The following is a 21398-nucleotide window of genomic DNA, read 5'->3' as shown; positions in this document are numbered from 1 at the left end:
AAACGGTGGCCTGTTCCTTTAAGTCCGGGGTGAATAGATTAAAGGTGAAATGGTCACATTTATGTAGCACCTTTCTACCTGCTATAGCCACTCAAAGTGGCAGTGTAGGTAGACACTGGTGGCAAGGTGGGTGAAGTGTCTTGCCCAAGGACAAATTGACAGTGTGCACCTGCAGGATTCGAACCACTGATCCTCCGATCACAAGACAACCCGCTCTATTCCCTGCACCACCGTCGCCCCGAGGCCACAGACCAGGGGTATCCAGACCTTTTTCTTTGGGGGTCACATTGAGGCGTATACGCCATGGAGGCCACAGACCGGGGGGTCAGTGCAGTGAGAGATTCAACTGGGAGCATTTAGTAGAAGTTTTAAAGCAGTAGTAACTCATGCCCCTAGAGGCCATACGCACAACTACAGGTGTCGTAGCAAGTTATTAATTGTCCGTGAGAGTAAATACTACGCTGACAGAAAAGACAAAGGGACAGAGGGATATTGTACATCCAATTACACAATGGAAATATTTTTTAACTCAAACTTGGCTGTAAATACTGATTAAGTGGCGCTAGCCCGCAGTTAGCTTTGTCCGTCAGCATGTTAGCTTCTTCTTCGGGATTACATTAGCGCATATTGGTGGCTCCGGTCCGGTGGCAGGAAAGCTGCAATTGTGGTTTTCTGGCCAGAGACACCAGGAGGAGATGAAAGACCCCCCAATCATCCCATTAACACTTGTATTACCCCGAGAGGGACGACGGAAAGGATTTATTAAGGTAAACAAGTTACTTAGTACTGCTTTAATGCTGAAACCAAATCTTTATTTATTATAAAGATATATTATAAGATATATATTTACTTGGAAGCTCAACGCAGCTCATTCTCACATTAAAATGTTAGCTATTGAGGATATAGTTATTCAGAATTATTAACCTCTTAACCCCCACCTGAACTAAGGACATTTTCTCCAGTTTGACTTTACACATATCCAAAAGCGTCAAAATAACAAGGATTAAAACGCAACAAAACATGCCAGAAAAGCAATGATAGCGAAAATATAAAACAACAAAAGTGCAACAAAAAAGATAAGATCAGTTTTGTAGGCCTTCGTTTTCAAATCCTTATCCTTATATGTTATAAACTTGCTATTTTTTTTACCAATCGTACCTTCTGATACGCGTTTGTGATGGCGAACAGCACCCCTCCTCTCCTGGTCGTGGGTTTGGCCGTGACGGTGATGGCGAAGTCGTAGTAAAACGGATCCGGGATGAAGGATTTGGTGAGGCGCCCCACGTTGGCGCCGGGTCCGAAGCTGTAGGCGGGATAGCCCTCGAACCCGGTGACGAAGGACACGGCGGGGGGCAGCGGGACGCCGATCAGCTCCGTCAGGTCCAGCTGCTGAGAGGAGCCAAAGTCTGGGAAAAGAAAACATCGGGGGAAAAAAAAGTCAGACACGAAGAAAAATAAACGTGTCGTACAATAAGGGAGTCCATGGAGTGTAACGCGGAGGCACTTCTGTGGGAGATCAAAATAAACCGTAGGAACAGATGCAGGAAGCACATGTGGAGGCTACGGGAGCAGGTGGTGGTAAATCTGGGAGAGAAGTTAAAGGGAAATATCATGGAAACTTCTCATAAGCCAACATTCATGCATTTGGAAATCAATGGTACAGGTTTATATTATAATACTGACAACCTCATGCATTGTTATTGGAGGAAGTTCATCAATCAAAAATCAACCAAATCAAAAACATAAATATACTGTGTGGTCACATCATCACAGTGACCTCTACAACGCTCCTGGCTCAATTGTTTTGTAGGTTTACTGGTGAGAGGGTCCATCACTGGTGAACACTTTCAGAAACTCTAAAAACAATTGGAGCATCAAAGAGGCCACTGTGATGGAGAGTAAAGGCGCCATGCGGACCACTGGGTCAATAAAAGATCAAATACACACAAATAACAAGTTTTGATATTCTTATAAAAAGTTCAATAATGCTGCTTTAAGTTTTGTCTTCTGTTATAACAAACTCGAAAACCCGAATACTGCTGTACAAAACCTCTGTACCTATATCTCTTTTCCTAAACTTCACCTATACAATCATATGGTCATATTTATTAGCATAATCAGCTCTTAAAGATGCATTATGCAACTTTTATGCAGAAAAAAAAGTGGTCAGCGTGGCACCTTTACTTTCGATCACAGTGGTCTCTACAACGCTCCAGGATAAATAGATTTTTTGGTGAGAGGGTCCGTCCATAGATGCCCAATGGAGGTCAACATCCACACACGGCGGCCATCTTGCCACAGGGAGCTCGCTTTATGGTGCATGTACTTTTAAAATATCTATAACTTGCTCAATTTTCTACCGATTTTCAAGCCGCTTGGTTTGTTATAAACGTCAGAGATGTAGTTATGACACTGCATACATCAGAATCAGAAAGAACATCTTTATTTCAACATGTTCCAACGTTTGTAAGAAACCAAACCGTTTGTAAATTCGTCAAGATTTCAGCGAGATAAAAGGATTTGTGTTCGTACCTCTCCTCAGATACCACAGAGCTCGCCAGAAAGCTTCCCTGTGGCAAGATGGCCGCCGGAAATGCCGGAAGTGAGTCACCTTAAGACAGCTAGCCTTTATTATATGCTATCTATGGGTCCGTCATTAGTGAAAACCTTCCAAACAATTGATCCTGGAGCGTCCCATGGAGACCACAGTGATGGGAAGTAAAGACGCCATGCTGACCACTCATACAGCCGCTGGGTCAAATACGCACAAATATCAACTTTATTTTCACAGAATAAGTTGCATAATACACCTTTAAATTATACAAAATCAACAAGAAAAGAATCCTTGGCTGCCTGTTTGAGCTACTGCCTCTTCGACCACCAAGCATCCACTCACACACGACATTCAGAAAAAGACGTCTTGCCCGAGGGCACAACAGTGCTTCTCTCTAAGTATCCTCTTATCCAACTACCCTTGGAAACCATAAAATATACAGAATATAATCCTAAATCATTGACATTAGGAACACAAATGGCTTCCAACTCCATTTTCCAGCATTATTCTTCCTCATAAATGATCCTATGTGCCATGTGTGCACTTCTGGAGCAGCTTGAGTGGACGCCTGTGGGCACCTCTCCTCCGCACATGTGTTTTTCTTTAGCGAAAGCAGAACAATGGCTCCTCTCTGGGCACTGGCGTAGCAGGTACACAGACGCACAGCACATGGAAGGCATTAGACTGGACTAATAGACCTGTGCGGAGCAGTGGCAGCGCCAGCAGCAGCACTGTCTGTTTATATAACTGTGTTTTGTTTAGCCTCGTGGACAATTCACGTGGAAAAGAGGGAAAAGTGTCAATGGCTTGAGCAGAGAGCGGAGAAGAAGAACTTTACTCGATAATAATGTCTAACACTTGCTATTGCTCTGTGAAAGCTTGAGAAACCGCTACACAGTGCACAATATTGATTAAATCCATACTCAGTGTTGAAGCCATGGCTGCCCGGGGGTAGACTGACAGAATCGAAGCCACCAATCTGCGTCATTGGCTTCTCTGACCACGACCATCACTTTTCCCATTCACTCACACAATCAGGGTGGGTGGAGTATCTTTCCCGAGGACACAACGATAGTCTGCACCAACGAGAGCAACAGTTAAACTTTAGATTATTAGAAAGCCCTACTAACATTGGAGTAAGAACCACCAATAGCCAATAGCAGGGGTAGGCAATGTCAAGCCCGGGGGCCAAATCCCGCCCTCCAGCACACAACCTCTGGCCACCAAGATGATTTTGAGAAACATTATTGGGCAAATAAGAGATCAAATACCTGTTAAAGTCTAAAAATGCGAGTAGTGTCAGTATTTTAACGTCCTGTCAGAACATCCCGCTTGGTCATGTATAATGTTAAACAGTGATTCTCCGCTGGTGGGTCGGGACCCAAAAGTGGGTCATGGAACCATTTTCAGTGGGTCGCGAGTCTATAGAGGACTTTTATTCAATATGTTCAATCTGAAACTGCATGGAAACACCAACTGTGTCTGTTAAAATTAAATTAGTCTTAATGGGAAATGTACTGCTTGTTCAACAAAAACTTGTGGGGGAAATACAATATTTTATACGATATGACTGAATTACAGTTTTATTTGGGTCTTCGGCTTGTCATCCGAGGGTAATGGTGGGTTCCAAAGCCAGCTGAGAACCACAGATATGAAATATTGGCAGTGTTTTGGGAATGATGGAAATCGTCCCTCCATGACGCAAACTTGCCAATCCCTGACCTATAGCTTTAAATCTACTGTTGCACTGCCTGAACCCCCAGACCAGCTGGAGGAGGTGTGTGTGGATCGGGAAGTCTGGGCATCTCTGCTGAGACTGCTGCCTCTGCAACCCGGCCCCGGATAAAGCGGATGAAAATGGATGGATGGATGGATGGATGGATGGATGGATGGTTACACTGCCTGAGTCGCCACCTGGATTTAACTGTTCTGATCTGGGGTTGCTGCTGCAGTTGGTCAGGTCCAGTTTCAGCAACACTATGAGCCCAATAACTGAGATCAGCTGAACATCCTGAATGACCAGGTTCTTCCATGGATTTCCAAAGGATTTATTATTCCCTGATGCTACGCACATATTCCAAGATGACAATGCCAGGATTCAGGGAGAGACATCCTTGTCACACATGGATTGGCCGTCCCGGAGTCCAGATCTGACCCTCAGTGAGAATCTTTGGGATGTGCTAGAGAAGGCTTTTCACAGTGGTCACGCTCTTCCATCATCAATACAAGATCTTGGTGAAAAATCAATGTAACACTGGATCTTTTGACATTGCAGAAGCTTAATGAAACAATGCTATGGCTGTGCTGTACTCAAAGCTATAATATTAGTGTGACTTTTTTGGAGTGATTGAAAACTAGAAGCTCCACAGATGCAAACAATGTATCTGTTCCTAAACAAAATACATTGAAAACATCATATCTCACATAAGGTTTTTGGCTGAAAAAAGCACTTGCAGAACACAGTCTAAGGATTGTATTTTTCATTGCTGTCGACAGTCACCCAATACTTTTGAACCCCCATAGCATTTAACAAACACCTCGTACACAATCCAAGTGAAGATTGCTTATGCGTAATGTAATTCTCCCATAATTTATAAATGTTTTGTTGCCATTGTTTAGCTTTCAACATGTTACGGTCTCGATGAAGTGATAGAGACCAATCCCTTGCACTGATTTCCCCCAATTCTTTGAAACTTTTGTCCCATTTTCGGAACTTTTCTGGCGTCAGTTTTGGCGATGTCCTCCCTGACCTCACGCACTCGCCTTGTTTCATTTCTACACAGATCGAACTCACGCCAGGATTGACTTGGCAACAGTTTTCGGCGAAGTTTGTCATTCACTTTTTTGCTTTGCTGCCCGAAACGGTGACTTCACTCCGGTCCAGATGTTCGGACGGAGTCTAAAACAGCTGCAGGCGTCGCCATGGAAACACACTGAGAAATCTCTTGGCGCATTGAGGTACAGTTTGTCATGTGCTGGTGCGTCCCATCATCGGATTCCTCTTGTGCACAGCTGGTTTGCGGCGGGATAGACCTGTCTGTTAGCGCTGCACTTCTCTGTCATAGCAAAGCAAAAGCTAAAGGAGGATTAGCTAGAAGTGGAGAGTAAAAAGCTTCCTCTAATTTTCTAAGACATCCTAGCAGTTAGAATAAACAGGTGAAACAGGTAAAGATGTGAAAAATATGAAAGGAATGAAAATGAGTGACTCCTTCCATATGGACTGGTTAGAGTGTTCGTCCACAGATTAAAGTCCAGCATTTCAAATTCAGGCTTGAGGCAGACTGTCATGTTGTGTGTGCAATTGATTGATGATGGTCAGAGTGGCCAATGTCGCCGATGGCAGCTTCACAGTCGACCCATGAGTAGCTGTGCTTAGTAACGACTACAAGGCAGCGCTAGAGTTTTTCATGCTTGTTGAGCAATGTAAATAGGTTTCATAATGAGCCGAATGCCCATCTCGACTGCGCATGCGTGGGTCAATCAGGCTCCTAATTTCAGCCACCAAACAAACCACTCGACCATTGAAGTGTGTGAGCGAGTCCAGGCAGCGGAGCGAGAACACTGAAGTATATTGAGCCATAACCGTGAATTATGAGGCTTACTGGCATTTGTTTAAAGACTATAGGTCTCAAGTGACATTTCTTATAAATATTCATGTTGTCAATATCTTGAAAGCGAGGGAAAAGTCAGGACGGCGGCTCCGTAGGCAGGAGTGGACCATGGCGAACCATAGTGGACCATAGCGGACAGGGGGACGACAGGACCTGGGATATGCCCGACACAGACACCGCCACTTTTTAAATCATTTAAATTCATCTTGAAATTGCAGGGAAAAGTTTAAAAACGGTGTTGATGTTAAATATAGTCGGTACATTTCCGTCTGTTAAATTAGCGATCGATTAGCCATGTTGTACACCATCAGGTCACTCGTAAAAAATACAAATAAAGTCAATATAGATGGCCTAGCCTATATGTGTACGAGGATCTCTCTGGTCATAATAATAATAAAAAAAACATTTTGTTTACTGTCCACCTCCTTATTGACAAAAAGAAAAAAAAAAGAACTCTACGTGTTTATTTCTCACTCCAGTTTAATATCGGCGACATGAGGCCACAGTTTCAGACCCTGCCTTCAAGGTTCAGAAATGTTTTTCTCACATAGTCATTCCAACTATGTGAACAAGGACTGGTCGTCACTTTGACAGCAGCTCTACATATGAACGGCCGTTCAGTTCTTTCAGTTTCTGTCTATCCCCCTACGCAACCGAGATTGTGAAAATAGACTTTATGCTAATATCGTAACAAGCTCCACGGCGACAACAAAAGCACTTTATATCATCAACTTTCCAGCGGTTAAAAAGGTCCAAATCAGAGCTTTCTTCATTGCTTTACGCTAACTATCAATACTGTTTGGTAGTCGAAATAAATTCCCCAATTACCCATAATGCAACGGGTGACCCGAGATGGCCATTATTGCAATGAGACCTTGATTGGGGTCTTTTAAGGTTCTAGGGTTTGTTATACAATGGAGTCATTAGTCATTAGGCATCGCTGCTACCGGGAACACTCTGCCCTTGGCACCTGTAAGGGCTCCAGCTATGGATAAATAGAAAGTGCTGGGCTTTGAGAGTCCTGGCCAGTGTCTAGGAGAGAGAAAACTCCCAATGATAAACCACCCACTGCCTTGTAAGTCCTGCCCACTGGGTGAAAGGAAAGGCCCGCCGCTGACAACTGTGGTTGGCGTCAGCAAGAGCATGGGGCCAACGAAAACTTGCCCCATATAATAAACACATAATGAGGTGCACTCAAAGCACTTTAAGGAACCACTCAACCATTCGCACACATTCATACACCAATGTACGTAGAAACAGAAGGCAATGATAAGTGTTAAACCCAAGGGCACATCAACGGTAGATCAAACCAATGCCTTTTGGCTCAATGAACGAACGCTCTGCCAATCTGTCGGTGACTATGAAACAACTTGCATGAGAAACTAAAAGCTACAATCCAAAAGCTTCCATGCTAGGGACAAAATCTTTAAGTGATCAATGAGCGTGTGTTGAAGAAATGCGATTCCCAGCGGCCGTCAGCTGTGAGGAGGCTCTGACTAATGTGGGTCAAGGCGTGACTCCCGCCGCAATCGCACTTGTCTAAAGAAACACCTGCGCTCAGCATCTCGGCCCCAAATCAAGACGAAGCGTGTGGGAGGAGCCCTCCAGAGAGACATGGCTGTGTTTACTGTAATCGCTTCAAGGTGCTGCGGATGAGGACGTGTTGAAATCAGGGGAGAAAAACGCTGGTAACTCCCCTCCATGACTGTTGTCTGTGTTAGTGCTGTGTTATTTTAGTCAAAGCTGTCGTTTTTTGTGGCCTGACAGACACAACGGTGGCATGTAGAGACAGTGAAGGTGTGATGTAAGGCGTAATTACAGATTTATATAGTGTCTGTACACGTGAAAGAGGAAATGGAAAATGTGGCAATGTCTGATGTTACAGATGTTACATAGACAGAGCATGTTGACAGGTGAGTAGACGATGAAGTTAGATCATGGCTTGGCTTTAGGGCTACATGATTTTGGAAACAATTGCCATCTTATGACAAGCACAGCAAGAAGAATTTGGTTTCTTTTATGTTGGTGTGACCGTGGTTTAGTTGGTTTGTGAGTGTTCGCCAAAGGATCCAAAGGTCAGCGGTCTGAATCTGGCTCTGACTGGTTTACTCATTGTTTAGACATTTCACCCTTTGAGCAATGTATGAATGTTTGTTACAGCTCCTATATAGACAGTAATGTCCCTTTTTCCTTTATTTGTTGGTATAGTTGACTATCTGTGAGACACACACAATGTTAAAGGGATATTTCAGGATTTTTGACATAGGGTCTCATTTCCTAGTTATCCAGAGTGATTTCTGGAGATATTTTTTTTGTAATTTATGCAGTTCTTATGTTTGAAGAGTTTCGTCGCTAGTGCAAGGCTAGCACAATTCTATGGTATCAGCTACACTGCATTAAAAAAAGTCTGACCCGCTCCACAGAGCACCTGAGGCAAATCACTTATAACACCAGACTAGCCATATAAATGTCTGTGTCGATAGAATAATTTTTGGAATATAACTGACCTTGCATCACATGAATGATCGCATTTTGAGGGACTATTTTCAAGCAGATCACTCCGCCACTGCGCAGATTATACAACCACGAACCTGATGCTGCTCAAATATATGGTCTTTTAAATGCAAAATGGTTAAAATTATTCTATGGACAGGTCATCTTTATGCAATTACTGTAAGCTTGTCGCCTGTGATCAAGCCTGTGTGTGAACTGTTGCAGCACATACTTTATGCTGTTTAAGTGGGGAGTGACTGATGATAAAGGTTGATTATTGGTGCAGTTGTCCGTCAGTCTACCCCAGGGCAGCATTGGCTATAATAGTAGCTTACCTCCACCAAGCATGGAGTGTATGAATAATGCAATGTAAAGCTTCTTTGAGTGTCCAGAACAGCGCTATATAAAACCAGTGCATTATTATTATTATTATTATTATTATTAAATTAAAACTGGAAGATGCCTTTCAACCCAAACCTCTAATGACAACACAAATGTAATCCCATCATTAGTTTCCTTTCTGCTCATCAGAATACAACACATTTATAAAAGCGGGTGAAAATAAAAGTACGAAGTTAGTAGGTAATGTTACTACAAAGCTATGACAGCGCTCATGTGGAATATCTGGATACAAATCTGATCCTGGTAAAACAAAACAAAATGCAAAAGTTTAAATAATCATGATTCATTTTCCATCTTGTAATTCCCTTTACGACTGTGTGTAAAAACAATGGTTTCAATGCCCAGACTTGAGGAGGTCCTTGTGTAAAGTTCTATGCGGTCAAACCATACCCACAGAGTCTTAGTCGGAACTTTCATTCTGGAGATCCTGACTTTAAATCTAAATACCTCAAAGTCCCACTGGTCCTTGGTTTTCTATGACTCCAGTGAGAACTTGTGGTTTGATAAGAATCCAAGAATGGCTTTCACACTTCATTACAGAACTCTACAAACTGACAAAGACATGCGTTTTGGACCAGTCGCTCTAAAGCCGACATCCATCACCACCGGGATATTACGAGCCCAAAGTTCAGATTCCTTTTTAAATATTAGTCAGATACACATTGAAGAAATAATATAATCAGACCAAAGACATGATGCTCTGAACGATGTTTGAACCTTGAGTTGTGTTATGTTCACTGTGGATTATGTTTATAACTTGGTAAAACACACCATTTAGTGGTGGATTTAAGTTTGTTTAGTTTAAGACGTTTCAAAACTCTCCTGTTTTTTCTCTATTTTGGTGTTTGGTAAAGTATTGTCTGTATCACATGGGAAGTTGAAACCATATTTATGGAGTTTTGCAGCACAACGTGTTAAATTGTATGCTGCTAATTTATATGCTAATGCTAATTGCTAAGCTAACAGCTGCAGCTCATTGTCATTCATATGTAAATAAGGTAGTTTTAGCCGCTCATTTTAATTTTAAAGCAATAAAAATTGTGCTATGTGTGTGTGTTTTTCTTGTTTCTTTTTCTGTCCTAGCAGCCATTTTGTTTTTTCTTCATTCATGCAGCCTACCTGTACATGCATATTCAATTTGTAGACCTCTCAAGGCCTAAAACATTTTCTCACCACCTGCTGATGTCATGAGGTGATGCTACTTTGTGTTTCCAAAGTCCAGACTGTTTTACTTAAGTTATTCTGATCATTCCATTTCACCAATTGTCTTCACTGCAAACCTTGTCTGGCAGCTGTTTGTTGCCTTTAGCTTCATTCTAACATCTCTGCTTGAGAGCCTAATATTGCGTGTGTCAAATCTTAAGAGAAATTCAGCAAAACTGGTCTTAACTAAACCAAGATGTAATTCTCCGAGTTCAATTCCAAGACTTGAAGAGTTTTTGTATTGAATTTGCATGTTCTTGTGTGTTTCCTTTAGGTCATGCACAATAGCCTAATCCACCTGACCAAGGTTCTGTTTCAAGACCTGGAGGAAGGTCCCTGGGTGTTCAAATGCAGATGACACATTTTGTCTACACACAATCTCTTACAAACTTTAAGACAGTGTGTTGAAAAGACTCACAACTTCCAAATATATTGCCTTTCTAGATCCCCCTCTTTCAATGCCAGATTAGTCAAGGCTTAGCTAACACGTTTTTGGTTTTGGGACAAAGCTGTTTCCTTCAAACCCTCCTCATGTGACTGACAGGTCCGCTATCATATTATGTGTTGGTTATCGGTAGAAGCTTGAGGTAATTGCAGGGACCACACGTCAGCTCCATTTGCGCTGTGTACAACTCTTCAGGCGTCCAGGTGAGAGAGTGCAGACTGCCTCTTGCAGCACAAAGGACGTCTGTTAGCGCCGGAGCTAATGTGTCAGGTCATTCAACAGAGGGCAGGCTAAATGCTAACGCCACTGCTGTGATCAAAGCAGGAGCACGCTTAGCTCAGCGCTCAATGGACGCTCTTTAAAATGATGTCAGGGGAAATAAGAAGGGATTTGTGCATTGTTTAGGGGAAAACAGACCTCGGGCCAAACCACTCATACACAGGGTTATTCACGTTAAATTAGGCTCAAAGTGTGGTGGTTGTGCAAAGGTTCAAACATTTGCACATTGTTAACGTAAAACTAAAGTATACAAAGGCAGCAAGCAGTTTCTGTGATTATGGCAACAACAACAACGGTATATGGACACAGAGTTGTACTGCCTCAATGATACGAGAACAAGGCATTTTCTTCAACATACTTTTTGAAGTGAATAGACGGTTTGTAGACTGACTTTTTCACAGCATGCTGGTCAGTGATTAGTTAATTTACTCATTTACATTTCCTTAAAGGAATAGGCCACCGTTTTTACATACTAAAATATGTTCTTACCTCACTTTAGACGTGTTAATATATCCCCGTCTGGTCTTTGTCCGTGCGCTCTGCCAGGCAAACGGAGCACATACGCAGCCTCTCCCACATGTCACATAGCTCCGAAAAAGCTCACGATAGAAGCTACCAAGCTCTTCCACGTGTTCCCTATTTAAATAAAGTTACGTGAAGTGTTTTCATGCGAAGTATATTTACACAGAAATGTAACATGTCGATTTTATAAGCAAATAAAAAGGGGGACTATATTGTGAGGCGTAATGATACGAGGAGCACAGCGTCCGCGTAGTAACTCCTAAAGACTTCCCCCGCTCACTTCCGTCAATAACCTTTAGGAGTTACTGCGCGGACGTTTTGCTCCTCGTATCATTACGCCTCACAATATAGTCCCCCTTTTTATTTGCTTATAAAATCGACATGTTACATTTCTGTGTAAATATACTTCGCATGAAAACACTTCACGTAACTTTATTTAAATAGGGAACACGTGGAAGAGCTTGGTAGCTTCTATCGTGAGCTTTTTTGGAGCTATGTGACATGTGGGAGAGGCTGCGTATGTGCTCCGTTTGCGTGACAGAGCGCACGGACAAAGACCAGACGGGGATATATTAACACGGCTAAAGTGAGGTAAGAACATATTTTAGTATGTAAAAACGGTGGCCTATTCCTTTAAAGGGACTATACGGAGTTTAGAAATGTTAAAATTATGTATTTTCCTCAACCTACATGTTCCAGCCATGTGCTAATGTGTAGAATGAGCCCAGACCTGTTCACCACAACTGCAAAGGTGTTACTTCGGGTCTGAAGTGCCGTCATGCAGGAGCTTAGTTAGAAGGTGCAGTTACACGTATGACCTGAGGTGGCAGTACTGAGTATAAAATGGCGAACTTGCATCTAGCCCCTTTAAGTAAAGCTTCTTTTAAGAGAAGTTATATCCAAATTGTACATTTTATTTATTTATTTTTAATTTTTATTCCTCTGTCCATCATAGACAGAACAGCTCATGTCCAAAAGCTCCTCAAAGTCTTTGCTTTATTCATTTATCTATTTTTGTTTAACAATAGTATTCACCTTATTCCGCCCCGCCCACTTTTGCCACTTTTTGCGTTGTCTCTGCACTTCCGTTGTCCAGACACTTCCGGTCGAGCGCGAAGCCCGTTCGTTTTAACGGAGAACGAGGGAAAATATTCTCAGCTCAAATCTGATGTTTAGTCGATTGATTTGTGTAAAATGGCCAATGTTCATTTGCACCAACATGTCAACACTGCAGCGTTTCTCAGCGCGGCCGAAAAACGGCTTTGTTTCGTTTAGTGACTTCTCCAGTCCCATGTTAACACATAGGAGAAAAGGGGCGGGCACAATTCATGGCATATAAATGGTCTCTTTTCGTCTTTACTTCATCTCCGTGTGGATTTTCTCGTGTGTTTGTAGCAACTTAGCGAGTAGCTACAGTGTTTTCATTGTTTTGCTGCAGCTCATTTTGGCTCAATATGTGCTGTATCTCTTAAATTTGGACTTTCTGAGGACTTTTAGTCACTGGTATAGTTTTTCAGATGAATAAGCCCCTGGGCATGAAACAACATAAGAATCGGCAGAACTGTTAACCGCGAGTAAGCGGCTAGTTAGCAACATTAGCAACATTAGCAACATTAGCCTGTATCTTGTAAACAATGCAGACGCTCCACGCTGCAGCACTAACAACATTTAGCTCTGGTTAAATCCACAGACTCTGATTTAGGGAGTGTCGTCTGTAATAAAGTCAGATCTATGTGGAATATTGTTTTTCCACTAAAGAATTCTCCAGTTTGTTGCTATTTTCTCTCCTCTCAGCGGAGCCGACTAAACGGTAAATGCATTTTCGAGAGACTCACACGTTTCAAAAGACTCCAGCTCACCCCATAAAGTAACCACTGTTCATTCTCTAGGTCTGTTTTCCTATAAGAGCCCCTTTGCTCCTCCTGAGCCCCTCCGACTGTGCTGTGGACGGGATGTGGGCTGCTTTTGTACCTGAGGAATGAGCTGCACCTGCGGAGGTCATCGACGCCAGGAATGTGATACTCAGGCTTAGATAAGAAAATAATGGACGTCAGAGGGTCCCAGAGCACAGGAGGGAACAGGCCATCTTTGCCTCACTAAACACACCAGGACCATACCAGTGCTAGGACTGGAGCGGGCCTAAACCAGGTCGAGAATTAGCCTTAATCTGCTAGAAATCTTGCTTAGACTGAAAACCAGGGCTTCAAATCAAGACAGAAGCATAAATAAACTGTAACCAATTGATCTTTAAGTAACTACAAAGCCTTGAAACCTTCAAAACTGAGTGAAAAGATGATGAGGTAACAACATACAAGAAGTAGTATAGTCTTTAAAGGGATATTTCAGGATTTTTGACATAGGGCCTCATTTCCTAGTTATCCAGAGTGTTGCTGATTTCGGGAGATTTGTTTTTTGTAATTCATGCAGTTCTTATAGTTGAAGAACTACGTGGCGCTAGGCTAGTGCATGTCTATGGTAACTTGTAGCCTGCATTAAAAATAGTCTGACCCCAGAAGAGTGCACCCGAGGCAAATCGCTTATAACGCCAGACTAACTATATAAATGTCTGTGTCGATAGAATAATTTTAACCATTTTGCATTTAAAAGAACTTATATTTGAGCAGCATCAGCTTCGTGTCAGTATAAGCTATGCAGCGGCGGAGTGATCTGCTAGAAAATAGTCCCTCAAAATGCGATCATTCATGTGATGCAGGTCAGTTATGTTCCAAAAATTATTCTATCGACACAGACATTTATATGGTTAGTCTGGTGTTATAAGTGATTTGCCTCAGGTGCACTGTGGAGCGGGTCAGACTGTTTTTAATGCAGGCTAGCTGATACCATAGAAATGCGCTAGCCTAGCGCCACGGACCTCTTCAAATATAAGAACTGCATGAATTACAAAAAAAATATCTCCAATAATCAGCAACACTCTGGATAACTAGGAAATAAGTCCCTTTGTCAAAAAGCCTGAAATATCCCTTTAATCTGCTAGAAATCTTGCTTAAACTGAAAACCAGGGCTTCAAATCAAGACAGAAGCATACATAAACTGTATCCAATTGATCTTTCTGTAACTACAAAGCTTTGAAACCTGCAAAACTGGGTGAAAATATGATGAGGTAACAACATACAAGAAGTAGTATAGTCTTTAATGGGCCCAACCTGCAGGGAACTGAACCTGAGACCTTCCTACTGAGATAAGAATGCTAACAACTCAGCTGGTCGACCACACAGAAAATGTCCCCAATATCAGCAGACACTACCACGTTTGTTCAATACGGTGCGTTTCAATCCAAAACAGACAATTTGCGGTGTATCTCGAATCCTTTATAGATCCCAGAGGGTACGAACAATTACGCGGCGTTTGCCAATGCCTAATGCAGCAGTATGTGAAGCAGCTGAGCCACACGTGCAGAAGCAGCGGCGACAGGGAGATTTAGCACATGGGAACCGAGCGGGAGAGGCACAATTCAGACTCATCTTTGAATAATTTGGTAAAAAGTAGCAAATTTGGATTAATCAGCACACGCTGCGTCTCAGTGGCAACACATGTGGAGAAAGTCGACTCTGTCTGAACTCACCGCTGACGACTGCACGTCAAGTCAATGATGCTTGTTCAGATTTGACCTGGTTTTTATTTACAGAGCGCATTTTCTCCTGTTCAGCGTTACCCAAATCTAAAAGCCCCTTGAGCTTACAGCCTCGTTTGAAAGCTACGACCTAGAGAACGTTTTTATTTTTTTTGTATTGTCACAGCGTTTTTGTCACATTTTTATCTTGTTTTCACAGGGGTTTTTTGCCATGCTTTTGTTGCTTTTTCACTGCTTTTCATGGTCACTTTTGTGTCCCCTTTTATGTCACATTTTTGCAGTGTTTTTGTCACTTTTTTATTGTATTATTGTTGCTTTTCCAGTGCATTTTCATCTTTCATATTTGAAGCGTTTTTGTCGTAGTTTTGTTGCTTTTTAGTAGTCTTTTTATTTCTTATTCAGTCTTTTTTTTTGTCTTTTTGTTGTGTTTTTGACATTGCGCTTTTGTCCCTTTTTCTTTGTGTTATTGTTGCTATTCCGTTGTGCTTTCGACCCTATTTTGATGCTTTTTTTTTTGAAGATTTTTTGATTTGGGTAAAGCCAAACTGGAGAAAATGTATTCGGTTCAGATGTTGGTGAAGAGGTTAATTAAAGAAATTAAAACAACAATGGACACAAGCAAACATACATTAAAGGTTCACTATGCAACTTTTTAGGTAAAAAAAAGTAATATTTGCGCGCATTTGACTCAGTGGCGTTATGGGTGCAGCCTGGCACCTTTGCTTTCCCTCACAGTGGCCTCTATGACCCTCCAGGATCGATTATTTTTAGGGGTTCGTACCAGAAACGGGCCAGAAACCTAAAAACAATTGATTCTGGAGCGTCATAAAGGCCACTGTGAGGGAAAGCAAGGGTGCCAGGCTGCACCCATAACGCCACTTAGTCACTAAATACATGCAAATATCAAGTCTTTTTCACCTAAAAAGCTACATAGGAGCTTGTTGATAGTGAGCGTGTGTTTGGAGTATCTTTGAAATTATTAGATTTGGAAAATAGAGCTGCTCTTCTAAATCGTTTCCTTAAAATGAGTTCACTTTTTGGGATGGTTCAATAGTGTGGTGTACTGTAGAGTTTACAGCACAGACCCATTTGCATTTAAATGAAGCCTAAATTAGCTGATTATTCTTCATTTCAGAACGACAGCTCTTCCAACCATCACTGTACAAAGAGCTCCCCGTCTGTAACCTTGAGAGCGGACAATAGAAATAAATGATACACATTATCATTCACACGGACTGAAGCCATTTGCGTCTAATGTGGCTCTTTCTGCTCTTACTGTGCTACAGGCATTACATCAACACGACACAGCTAATTAGCCCATAAAATGAACCTGCCTTTGTGGCCTCACGAGCTGAAGCAGGTGGGTTATGAGGGAATGAATGGCTTGTTCATGCGGGTCACCCTTCGCTCTGGAACAAAGCCAAATGTGTGCTCATTTGTGGGAGACATCAACACCTCATTTTTGTAAAGTGTTTGCTCCGAGGTAAACAGGCCGACTGTAGATGCAATAAATTAGATTCATGTCCTTTGAAATGACTGCACGTATGAACCATGGTGAGTGTAGAGTGCTGCACATGGGATGTTCACAATGTCAAGTCAATTGAAAGACAGGGGGAAGCTTTTTACACGGGCTTTGGAAATGCAAGCATCAGCAGAAACGACTCATGCTTCAAGTTTAAAATGCGTGTAGCAATTACGAGATGACAAACTATACTTTGAAATGCATCATTGCTCTTGGTTTTTGGAGAATTTATATTAGAAAATTATCCTCGGTGGGCAAAGAGACAGCAGTGCTCAGAGGGAGGGACCAAACTAGAGCCAAGATCTTAGAAATAAAAAAAAGTTTCCAAGTTTCCAACATCCCCTGATATTTATATGTTTAAACTTCCAATTTCTTACATTTTCCCCGGAGTCTAATAATGAGCCTGATATGACCTAAATAAAACAAACTCCTGCCTGCGCTAATTGAGCTCTTTAGCTTTACATCCAAAAATCTGTGACTATGTAAGCTGTTATCCACTTGGCAACCGCCGGCTTCACAAAGTCAGTCAGTGCCAAAAGTGAATCAAGCAAACTCCAGCCATGTCCCCATCTGCCCTCTCATCTAAGCTAAGCGCGTAAAACTTAAAAATGAAACAGATTTGAGCTATTACTTTTTATTGTCAAAACAAATACATAAAATGAGGATTTCTGGTAAAAAAGGAGGCACTTCGACATGGGCAGAATCTTCCTGACTGGGATGTCGGAAGTCGGCCGATGCTGGTGACATATAAAGAACTTTTCAAAGGCTTTTCTCTCTTTCTGATTGATTTATAATAAAACAACAATCTCACAGAGCTCAGAGAGGGGTTAGGGAAAGCATCTGGCGTTTCCAAGGCAACCAATTATTGCCGGGATCCAGGTTCACACCATTCAAAATGATCTTTCGGCCCCATCCGAAGAAATCTCACTTTCAACGTGCCGTAACCAACAACATCTGTAAGTGGACCTGGGCCTGTTGCCAAGCTTTCATGGTGGAGAGGGAAAAATCAAAGTGAGAGCTGTTCAAAACAAGGGCGTGTTTCAGCGAAAAACAAAGACCACAAATCTGGTGCAAGAGGAGCGTGTTAGACGATCGGAAGTAACTGGCCAACTGGGTGATTGGACACAGGGAGGTCTGTGGTCAGCAATGCTTTACTGCCGGTCCATTTGTGAGACACATGAATATGGAAACTCCCTCTATAAAAGCTGAGTTGGAAGAAATATTGTTTATAGGCTTTTTTTTTAGCACCAAACCGTCCCCACTGCTCATGTTTGCGCTGAAGTACAGTGTCAGGACAGTGACATGTGTGAGGCCACCAGGGAAAGGTTTGCAACAGTTATGGATAGTGTCTATAGAAGACAGACATGTAGCTGTGGTGCGGGCATTGTGTTTCTGCAGCCCTCGTGTGGAGAGCATGAGTATTACATGGTGTAGGTGCGTAGGTGCGTGTGTGCGGGCAGGTACCGAGGTGTGAAAGGTGCACACTCACGGGCAGGGGGTGAGGAGAGGGGCTCGTTGGGTAGTTTTTGTTGACCGATATTGTTTTATCCTGGTTTTTAGACAAACTATGCCGCTACATTGTCCAAAATGGACTTCAACTTAGTGCAGGACCAAAGAGACAACCAATGGGCGAGGACCGTGCTTCTCTGTGGTCCTTCTGGTGGGGAGCTGACATTGCTGTAATACCACCCCCTGGTGGCCAGGGTCGACTCCAAGAGACATTTGGGAGCATTGATATAATGAGACTTCAAACATCCCAAGAACGGTTTAAAAGCCTGGCTCCAAAGAGTTTTTCTTTTTCTAAAAATCGCTATGACCCATGTGACAATGCTGTGGTAGGTGAAACATTTTTAACCATGCTGGTTTTTGTTTAAAAGCCCGAACATTGGAAGCATTTTCAGTACATTGACTGGCTCCAGAGCCTGTCAATCAAGTTCTGGAGCTCTGTGGAGGCTCCGAGTGCAGGGCTTCCCGCCTTTTGGCCCTTTTAAGGAACAGGAGGAGACAGAGCGGCCATTCAGTTTCACACAGGACTCAGAAACCTTAACAATGAATGAGGCTGAAGGGGACCCGCTCATCTTGATTATATTATATCTATTGGGACAACTGATTCCCCTTGTTCCAGATAGCTTACAAGAACTCACAGAGAGGGACTTTGGCATCAGGTACTATCCATGAATGTGTGAATCATGTCCCACAGAGGTGATTTGTACGATGGAACGATATATGCAGTTATCCTGCTCTGGGACCAAGTAAATGCTTCATGCGGTCATTAGACGAACCATCAGTTTCGAAGAGGTTTGATGGTATTTAGGAGATGCTGTGCAAGTGTTGTTCCCACAGTCATGTCAGTCTATCGTCACATCACAGATACTACTGGACCAAAGATTGAAGATGAGTGTGTGTACGTTCACACAGAAACGGACTGTGATGTCATTCCTGCTGCAATTTAGAGACCAACTTTTCTGACACCTTTTGCTAGAGACTTCTCTATTGGACTTCCCTTCACACATCAGAAACAAGTATAGTACATTCAGAATGACTTTACTGGTGTGGTATTTTAGGATATGATGGTGCGCTTTTATTTTTGTGCCTGAGAATTGACAGTATCTAGTATTGTTAGTCAATAATAGTCAATAGGTCGGTCAATAATATCATTTAACCTTTTCTAAACTGATGGTTTCCTAAACAGGATAATTTCCTGCCTCAATATATCGAACTTCAAATTTGATATTGTGACAGGCCTACTCTAAAGATGGGGGAACAGCGGGACTTCCACCTTGGGTTTGGAGAAAAGCATCCGAGTCAGAGCAGCGCCGCTTTGCTTTGCCCAATCCTGTCAGACCTGGGAAGCTAAGCAGGAAGGGCCTGGTCGGTACTTGGATGGGAGACCGTTTGGCAACACCAGGAAGCCTAGCGCATGTAGTGAGTGAGTGAGTGAGTGAGTGAGTGGTTGGTGGTGGTTGGAGGGGCCAATGGCGCAGACTGGTTGCCTCGCCTCCGTCAGTCTACCCCAGGGCAGCTGTGGCTACAATAGTAGTTTACCACCACCGAGTATGGAGTGAATGAATAGTACAATGTAAAGCATCTTTGAGTGTCCAGAAAAACCAATGCATTATTATTATTATTCCCCATATTCCCTGATACCCCTCCTGGAACTTCCATCTTAACGTGGTGGAGGGGTTTGAGCACCCGAATGATCCTGGGGGCTCTGTTGTCGGGGGCTTTGTGCCCCTGGTAGGGTCTCCCATGGCAACCAGGTCCTAGGTGACGGGTCAGACATAGAGCGGTTCAGAAGCCCCTTTTGAGAGACCAACAGGCCCGGTTAAAATCATGAGGATGTCCTTCTGTGGACCCACCACCTGCAGGAAGGGCCATAAGGGGCTGGTGCCATGACCTGGAAACGGACAAATGGAAGAGGATAGATGGATAGATGGATATTCTCTGATACCTCTGATCCCACATCCATATTCTAACCCTGACCTTCACCCAGCCAAGGCTCCCTGTATCCTTGCAAAACATTTGCAAAAGCCACTGCTCACAGGGAGACAGACTGCGTGTCAACCTTGATGGCAAACACCAACGAAAAACATGACCCACACATTAAGAGTTTTTTTTTCACTTCTTTTTTGGCATCTTTTTGGGTCACGACCAGCTCATATCCTGGCAGTACATTTCACCGTCAATCTCAGCATCTGCTTCTTGTGCCAAGTGCATCTTTGAAGTCTATGCCAACGCGCCACACCTCTTTGTTTGTTGTTAATCTCGAACGCCATCTCCACACTCCCTGCCAACTCTTGTGCCAAGTGCCGAACCCACCACAATGAAATCATCTGGCTGCATAACGTTTACAACTGCCAGCTGCAAACCAAGAGGAATCATTCGCACATGGCAAACAGGAACGTAATTTATGCAAGGAGAGGGGTTTTAGACTGTGTTTGCAATTTTCTGCTACAAACGCTCAGGGTTTTGAGATGCATTTTGTTGACCTCAGAGCTAATTCCCTTGGCGCTGCAGTGTGCATGTACCAGGCATTACGTGAAATATTACGTTGTCAAGCACTGGCAGCTACCAGATTGGATTTTGCCAATTTTCTTCGAGGCCAGGGTGACGTGAAGCCTCAATCTGGCAGCAGAAATTACTTGGTCCAAATTCGTATACAAGGAAGAGAAAGGGAGACACTACAGGCAAATCTTTTGTTTTTAAATGTTCAGGTTTTGGGCCACATTGGTCTCTTAACATGTAACTTTCACCTGGAAACACAAACAATACCTAATCTTCACAGTATGTTTAATAACTGCACAGATTCTGAAGGTGAAGGCTTCGTCACAGGGATTGATCTAATTCTTAACCTGATTTATTGACTTGACTTATTATTATTAACACAATATCCAAAATCCCCTCTAACAAAGCCATAACGTGTCAACAAAAAAGACATACATTTAAACCATGGCTTGATCCATTATTCAGATTTTGTTGCCAAAAGCATGGGATCTTTGTTTTCATTTTAAGCAGAGAAACGCCTAAAAAACATGAAATGACAGAAAACTTGCAATACATGATTTTCTAGTATTTATGCCAATAATGTACAGCAAGTTTAAAGATCCTATATCATGCAAAATCGACTTTTTGGGTCTTTAAACCATGTTGTTATGCTATTATGCCATTGTTTTTTGGCTTCTTTCTCGCAGTTCACAGCAATCCTCCTGAATCCTGCTCTCTCTCTGGTAAACGACTGACTGAGTTTTTTACGTCATAGTGTCAAACAGGAAGAG

General features: G+C 42.6%; 1 protein-coding gene across 1 annotated transcript in view; it reads right to left on the bottom strand.

The window, feature by feature from the left end:
* The window catches only part of LOC306977721 (uncharacterized protein), a 101164-nt gene that overhangs the window by 28024 nt on the left and 51742 nt on the right, over positions 1 to 21398 (bottom strand). Inside the window, exon 3 of the mRNA XM_079576149.1 lies at positions 1159 to 1406. Within this exon, the coding sequence (XP_079432275.1) occupies positions 1159 to 1406 (248 nt within the window). The remainder of the gene's footprint in view (positions 1 to 1158; positions 1407 to 21398) is intronic.

This window comes from Gobius niger (genome assembly GCF_951799975.1).
Source record: "Gobius niger genome assembly, chromosome: 18".
Lineage (NCBI taxonomy): Eukaryota > Metazoa > Chordata > Actinopteri > Gobiiformes > Gobiidae > Gobius > Gobius niger.
This window is presented reverse-complemented; position numbering and strand designations above follow the sequence as displayed.